Here is a 7,540-nt window from a genome sequence, read left to right as displayed (position 1 = left end):
TACGTGTGGCTTCGAGAGTGATTTCTTTCAAATGCTTTTATGTTTCCAGTGTAGCAATCTGTCACAGTCTTGACACTCCTCAAACGATATTTCAGACAAATTATAATGTATTATTAAGGATGCAACTAATGATTTTTTATTTAATTTATATAAATCCATACAATAACATAACAATTAGAAACACCCATCACAGTTTACCAGGGAGGAAGGACCAAAACCACACATTTTTTAAACCAAAACCCAAAGATTAAATTGTCCTTTTTCACAGTAGACATTTTTACAAGTCACTGCAGAGAAAACCACAGGAAACTAATGTTATTAATGCAATCCAATAATCTTTACCAGTCTCAGGGTTCAGCTGGGTTCTGGCTCACTGGCACACTTAATGAGAGCAGAGTCATTGTTAACGGTATTAGTAACACCTGTGCTTTTCCTATTATGACAAGTCAAAATGTCTGCTGTGAAAAAAAGGATGATTTAGTGATTATAAACTGATGAAAAACATGAAATAGACACATTTAAGAAGCTGTGAGTGTTTGCCGTTCTTTGAAAAGTGATATACAAGTAATCATTTCACTACAAAACACTGAGTCTTCTTCTCCATCATGAAATACCACTTTTCACCAGTTGGGGGAGACAAACTGTCACACAGCTTTTTGACCTTTTGGTTTTGGCTGCAGTGAAGCTTACATCACTACCTGAGCCTGCATCATCCTTATTAATATAGGAGAAGGTAAAATAGAATGATGAGAGAGAGAGAGAGAGAAAGAAGAAAGAGATTTTAGATAAAGAGATGAAAAACTGAGGAACATTTCGGTGAGAGAGAATGAACTTTTACTCCATCAGAGGAGAGGACGGCGTGCAGGAGCTGAGAACAGAAGGCGCAGCTGGTGCGAGCTGAAAAGATGGCAAAGAGACAAAACTGTTTGCCGCACACTTCCTCTCTCACAGTTTCTCAGTCTTTTACTCCTGCTCTCTCCTTTGATCCCCTTGTCCTGTTTCTTTCTTCTCCCCCCTTTTCCCTCCATCTCCTACCCTACCCTACGCTCCATCCCCTCATTTCTTTCCTTCTTCATCCTCTTCCAACCTTCCCTCCCTCCTTCTTTCCTCCTTCTCTAGTTCCCACGCAGCACATGGGGCCAGCCAGGCTGCTATTGTCCAGGATATCCCCTCCTTGTTAATGGTTTCCTGTGCACACACAGAGGGCTGCTGAGAGAACAAGCAGCCTCATCTGATACCAGGCGTCAGCCCGTACTGAGCACACACATACAGACACACACACACACAAACAACTGCAGGCATCAACAAGCAAACACACACACACACACACACACACACACACACACACACGCACACACACAGTACACATTCATACCCATACACACACTCAAACAAACAGACTCGCAAACGCACACTCGTTCACATGAAAAGACGCTGATAAAGCTGCAAGTGATTTATCAGAACTCTTTTATTACAGGGAAGTTGTCATTACCACCAGCAACGACTTTGAAAAGCTGAGAAATCTGATTTGTCAGTGCTTGCATGTGCTTTGTACAACCATAAAATATACAAACTCACAGTGAGGTTTAGCAGGAGACACCAAAATATCAGGTGTAAAGGATGATATTGCTTAATGTGTCTCAGGTCAATGACAAAGAATTGAATTGTATTGAATTATTTTACTGCAACTGACAGATGATACAGATGAACTCCGTCTTGATTATTACTGTTTGTTACAAATACAAGAAAATAACTCGTAAGACTAGGAGATAAGAATCACTCTCAGTTACATGAGAAATGAAAAAAAAAAACGTGGAAAAGCTGGTAAAAAAAAACATATGTGAAGCCTTGATTGTAAACGGCAATGTTAAGGACAAAATTTACTGCAGACAGGAAACATAACTTTAAGCGTAAACAATGGAGTACCAAATGAACATCAGAGGTTGCGAGTAAATCATGGTTAAGCTGATTTCAACCAAGCTGGTAGCTAACTTCTGCTCCCAGTATTTAGTCAAACAAACACCTGGTTTCGGTTATTCCACCCCATAAAATGCTGTAAAAAGGGGTGACTCTCAACCACCTCAAGCCCTCTTTTCACACCGCCTCTCTCTCTGTAACCAGGGCACCAACACTGGGTGTTTCAGCTCAGAAAACAAAGGGGGGTGTTGGGGGTGAGGAGGGGGGGTTTCACCGAGGAACTTGACAGGCGACTGCTTGACCATCTGGGAAAGCCATTCCTGATAGGCTGACAACAGTGGGTGAGACTTCTAAAGGGGTGGGCAGGAGCACAGATCAATCAACACAATAAATCACTCTTGCTGTTTTTTAGTCGTGGTCTCCCTCCTCACTGTTTTTTTTCTTCTATACAAAACACAATACATTAGCAAGAAAATAAAAAAAAAATCCTATAGCTATAGGTATATCCTCTGTGGGAGGTCAACATCATAGAAAAAATAGTACTTTCTTAGCAAGGATAATAAAAAGTCTTGTCCTTGAAAGTCCAGCTCAGCTGCTTCGTGAGTCTATATGTAGATTGTGTTTGAGGTTTTCACTTCAGTCAGAAAGCTCCTATTTCCATTCCCCAGGGTCTGTAGGGTTTGCCCACACTGGATGTCGGCGCAGGGGGGCTGATGGCGGCAGTGGGGGAGATGATGGGGAAGGCGCTGAAGGGGAAGGGAAACGCCGAGAGGGAGGAGAGGAGCGGAGGGGAGAGCTTGGACGCCGATGAGGGGACCAAGGCGTGGTGCAGGACGGTGGTTGCAGCGGCGGTGGTGGGAGGAACACGGATCGGGCCTTGGTCTGAGTGGGGGGTGGCGCTGCCGCTACGCCTACCTGGGACGTGAGTGTCTGCAACCGATGTGGATGATGAAGAAGAGGAGGAGGAAGAGGTGGATGAAGTGGAGGTGGATGACAGAGGAGTTTGTGGGCTGCTGGTGGCACTGCGGGGTAGAGGAGCCAATGTTGCCCCCTGTTGGTGCTGGAGGAGGAGAGGGTGGGTCAGGTGGGCAGGAGGGGATCCAAAGGCAGAACCCCAGGCCAGGTGATTCAGGCCGGAGTGGGCCTCTCTCTGACTGGCGTAGTTGTTGAGGTGCGATACCAGACGGATCCGCAGAGGGTCTGTGCTGTCCAAGCCTTCGATTATGCTCAGATAGCGGGCCGTCTCAGCCAGGCACTCCCTGAAACCCAAACCACGGTAGTCCATCGCCAGGGCATGGGCATCAAAATAGCCTGAGGAGGGACACAGACAAAACATTTTAGTTTAAAAACAGAACTGCAAATACAAAACTAGTTTTTCCAGAATTGAAGGAATTCTGCCTGACATGAAGCAATATGCTCTTGGCACTGAAACTGGGAAAAAGTAAATAACCAGTCAAAACAAGACAGATATAATTGCCAGACCTATCCGACCAGTTTAACTGTGTAATCTAGAAATTTATTTCATAATAGGTTATCGTTTAGTTTGTATGTTTTCTCATTTTTCATACCTTTGCCCCCAGCAGCATGAAGCATCTTCAGATGGTCGACAGTCATCTGCAAAATCTCTGCTTTCTCCAGTTTGGCTGAACCCTAAAGTTTGGAGAGAGACAAATGAAAACCAATTAGATATAAAAAAAAAAATTAAAAAAAATCCAAACTTGCGTAACTGAGCTTTTGGTTTCACATTTTGAGATTTAAATTCAGTCTTTAAGTGATATGTTGCATCATACCTGTTTCTCAAAGGCGCTGGGAACCAGCCTGCGGAGCTCACTCAGGCTGTTGTTGATTCTGTCACGACGTCGCTTCTCAATTATCTGATGAAAGACAGCACATTAATTGAGTTATTTGAAGAAACATGCGCACATGACAATAATTGAAGACATCACGCACAATGTCAGCTGTTACGCACAAACGGATAAATTAATATAAATGTACTTACTCCTCGACGCCTCTTCCTCGCCTGCACCTGAGTTGATGTCGTGGGAGACATAGAGCCCAGAGGAGAGCTCATATTCCTAAAAAAAAATAAATAAAAAAATGCAACAGGGAAGTTCAGTCCAGGATCTACTTAATTTTTTATATGATTCATAAATAGTAAAGTTAGTTTTACAAGTGTTTTGTTCACGTCGGCCATCCGTAAGGCTGAATCCCTTTATTAGAGAAAATAAGAGAAAATAATAATTTTTAAAAACTTACCCATTTTCATCTGCGCTCTCCTTCTCCACCTCAATAGTCTCATCCAGCTCGCTGTCCGAGGAGCTAAAATCGTGATTCCTTTTCATTTTGATTTCGTCCACAATAGTCCTTCAGTGTGCCTGCTGTGACTGCCAGACGTGTTTCTGTCCAGGTTTGTCCGGAGCGCCTCCGTTTGAAGCGCTCAGCTTTCTCACGGTGTCATTTCAACGCTGCTGCCGGCCAACATGGGCGGTGACCCGGACCCGAACCAGCCAATCACAGGGCGGTCGTGGGTTTGAGTGACAGCGCAGTTGGTCCAAGCACATCCTAGTGCGCTATGACAGGTCTGAGAGGAGGAAAAAAAGCAAAGACATCTCACTCTGTGGGTGTTTCTGGAGACTGTTGAGGTGATTTAAAAGTGAACCTGACAATGAGATGTGTCATCAGCTGTCTTTCTACCAAAACATCTTCATTTCATCATTATTATTATCTTTTTTTATTAGTTTATTATTAAATTATCAATTGCTGTGGACCCTGAGCTGTGTGCAATGTGACATTATTAGCTCTTATAAATTCTCATGTTGACTATCGATACCTTGGTTCATCATCAACTTTTTTCCTTTTTGTCTTCTGACATTATGTTGATGTTCTGTGACAACTTGTACAATAGTAGCGTAATAGTGTAATAGTAGACAGTCTTTTCCTCAGCTGATGGAGTTGCCCACTATTTAAATAAAAAAAAGATGTATGAGCACATTTAAGACTTCTCATCCATGTCAGAAAGCTAATCCTTGGAAGCAACAGTTGTGCACCAGCTCCAGATTATCTAATGAATAGACCTGGTGGTGAGATTGTTTTGACAACTGCTGTTTCCAAGGTCATGAACCATCAATCTACTCTTTACCTTAATCATTTTTTAAACTTTAGTAGCCTATAGGAAAGATTTGGTGCATCTGTGAGTTGGGCTGCTGAGTTTCACAAGAAGAATCAAATCAAATTTCAAGCCAAGAAGACTGAAATGACTCAATCAAATATATTTTAATGTGAGCTAATGTCTTTTCTAGTACACCCATTATGGTCTGATTGGCTTTTTTCCCCCTTTTTTACAGTTTTTCTGATTTTTTTCAGCTGTACAACTTAAATTGATTATAGCCTAATAAGACATTATGCTTAGTGACATGTTGTGTTGTTGGTAGTTATTGTGCTCTTGATGTGTAGCCGAGCTGAACAACATAGAGGCCACATCATTGGTTCTCAAATATTGTCTGATTTGTTTTTTCTTGCCTTTATTTCTTTTAGATTCAATAGTTGTCTTCTTTTCTTCTTTTCCATAATCACACTGTTTGTGCCAGAGAAGCTCCCATGTGCTTCAGTGAAGTTTTAAAGGTTGTTTGACACAAGACATCCGAGTGACGTATCTTCCCAAACATAAAGGATCTTTGGAGAAACTTTGACAGCGGTCCAATGGACTTTCGGTCCGTGTCTGTCCCCCCACACCACCACCACCACCACCACCACCGCCTCCTCCTCCTCCCACGCCCTCCCCCTCCTCCTCCCCCGTGTGTGTCCCGGTGGTGATGAGGAGTGGCTGGCCGGCTGTCAGCACGCGCTGGCCGTGGGAAAGTTCCCTAAACCGGCGCTGATAACCAATCAGAGGCCGACGGCCGTCTCCGGCGCTGGAATGAATGGAGCAATTGGTCGGGGCGACGGGCGGTCTGCGAGCGAGCGTGTGAACCTGTAATCCAATACTAACTCAGCCCGGGAGGAGAGACAGGGAGCACTGCCGCAACCAGAGGAAGCCACCAAGTCTAATCTTACCCCACAGAGAGACCTCATGCACGGTAAAGACGCTGTGGGGACTTCAAGGACTTTGTGAGCGCCCTCAACAAAAGAGCATAATGCAATCAAAGCCGTCCTCGCCCCATTCTCCCTTGAGTTTCCACATCATCACCACCACAAAACTGGTGGCTCCCATAATGGTCACACTCCCCAAATAATATGACAGAGCTGCTGGTGTGTGTTTGTATACATGGAGGGCTCATGTTTCTGCATGTGGAGCTGTGGCTCTTCAGTGGAGGGTCTCCTGCAGGGACTGAACTGTGACATGTTTAAATAACTAGAAGATAATACATCAGATGGGCTATTATATAACTTAAATATCTTACATCAACATAAGGCAAATGTTTTTGCTGCAGTTATCAAGTAGATACTGTGTCATTAATGCACAGTAAAAAATCACTGGGTTAAAAATTTTACCCAGTTTGGGTCAATATAGCACCAGTTGGGTTAACTTTACCCAGTAGCACTCAAGCTTTAGCTAAAAAACTGTCACAAATGTGTTGTTTCTTGTACAAAACAATGTGCAAATGACATTTAAAAGATACACAAGTTATTAACAATCAATAACAATCTGTGATATGTAAGTTTAAAAACAGTAGAGGATTATAACAAGCTTTAGTTTGGGAAAATAACCCAACAGTAAAATAAAATAATAACACCAAAGCTGGGTCAAAACAACCCCTTGTCTTGAGTGGTTGTCTGGGTAACATTAAGTCAATATTGTGCTGCCATATTGACCCAAACTGGCTAAAAAATTTAACCAAGTGATTTTAAGTGTGTGGGTTCATGGGCCTTCTTTAAATCAGGTTTGTTGTTAATTTGTAAGATGGTGCAGTTTGTTCAACTATCTGTCTTGTTGAACTTTAAAAAGCTGCCCAGACCTGATATCTATATGATCTATATGATATAAGAGGCCTATTCATTTGAACTTAACAGTAATTGAAACAGTATCACTATCAATAATAGTAATATACTGAATATGTTTATGTAATAATTTCTACAGGTTAATAACCCACAAACAGAAAAGAACATGTACTTTATGTCACACATTAAAACTTTATTGATATGCATGATTTTAAAAGTACATAACAACATAACATGTACTTTAAAAACACACAAACCAACAAGAATTTGACCAAAATTAAACTTAGAGTGATAATGTTAAAAACACTTTAAACACATTCACTACCAACTAAAGAAAAACGTTTTTCAGTTTCACCAACACTGTTAGCTTTGTTTGCATTGCTTGTAATCCACATTGAAAGCAGTTGTTGTTGGCAACACGGTGACATTTTTGTCACACCTCACAAAAACTGGAAAAAAAAAAAACGTTTTAAAATGTCAGTGAAGGTCATTTTTTTATATATATGAATAACGCCTCCTGTGAGATATCCTCTCCAGACAACACAACTGAAAGGCTATGAATGAGACAAGGAAATATGCACCGTGCTCATGTAATAAGGAAACATAAAATCATGATTCATCAGACATGGAAACAATACTGTAATATAGATTAAATGCACCTCCATTTACTCTCTGAAGCAATGCA

General features: G+C 41.9%; 1 protein-coding gene across 1 annotated transcript; it reads right to left on the bottom strand.

The window, feature by feature from the left end:
• Nucleotides 1–1,450: 1,450 nt before the first annotated feature.
• Nucleotides 1,451–4,402, bottom strand: hey1 (hes-related family bHLH transcription factor with YRPW motif 1). Its single transcript, XM_067613015.1, has 5 exons — nt 4,174–4,402; nt 3,917–3,992; nt 3,708–3,791; nt 3,486–3,567; nt 1,451–3,228 (listed from the first exon to the last, which is right to left on the bottom strand). Exons 1-5 carry the CDS (start codon nt 4,257–4,259, stop codon nt 2,558–2,560), a joined length of 999 nt encoding a protein of 332 aa, XP_067469116.1. The 5' UTR covers nt 4,260–4,402; the 3' UTR covers nt 1,451–2,557.
• Nucleotides 4,403–7,540: the final 3,138 nt, after the last annotated feature.

The sequence above is a fragment of the Thunnus thynnus genome, chromosome 15, assembly GCF_963924715.1.
Source record: "Thunnus thynnus chromosome 15, fThuThy2.1, whole genome shotgun sequence".
In the NCBI taxonomy this organism is placed as follows: domain Eukaryota; kingdom Metazoa; phylum Chordata; class Actinopteri; order Scombriformes; family Scombridae; genus Thunnus; species Thunnus thynnus.
The sequence above is the reverse complement of the archived record's forward strand: the minus strand, read 5'-3'. Positions and strand labels throughout refer to the sequence as shown.

Bases quoted from the DNA above. Each gene is read 5' to 3' on its own strand.
- hey1 (XM_067613015.1), bottom strand. From the start codon at position 4,259: ATGAAAAGGAATCACGATTTTAGCTCCTCGGACAGCGAGCTGGATGAG. The intron at 3,792-3,916 runs GTAAGTACATTT...GTCTTTCATCAG, and splicing joins CGAGGAAGAGGCGTCGAGGA to ATAATTGAGAAGCGACGTCG. The intron at 3,568-3,707 runs GTATGATGCAAC...TCCAAACTTTAG, and splicing joins CCAGCGCCTTTGAGAAACAG to GGTTCAGCCAAACTGGAGAA.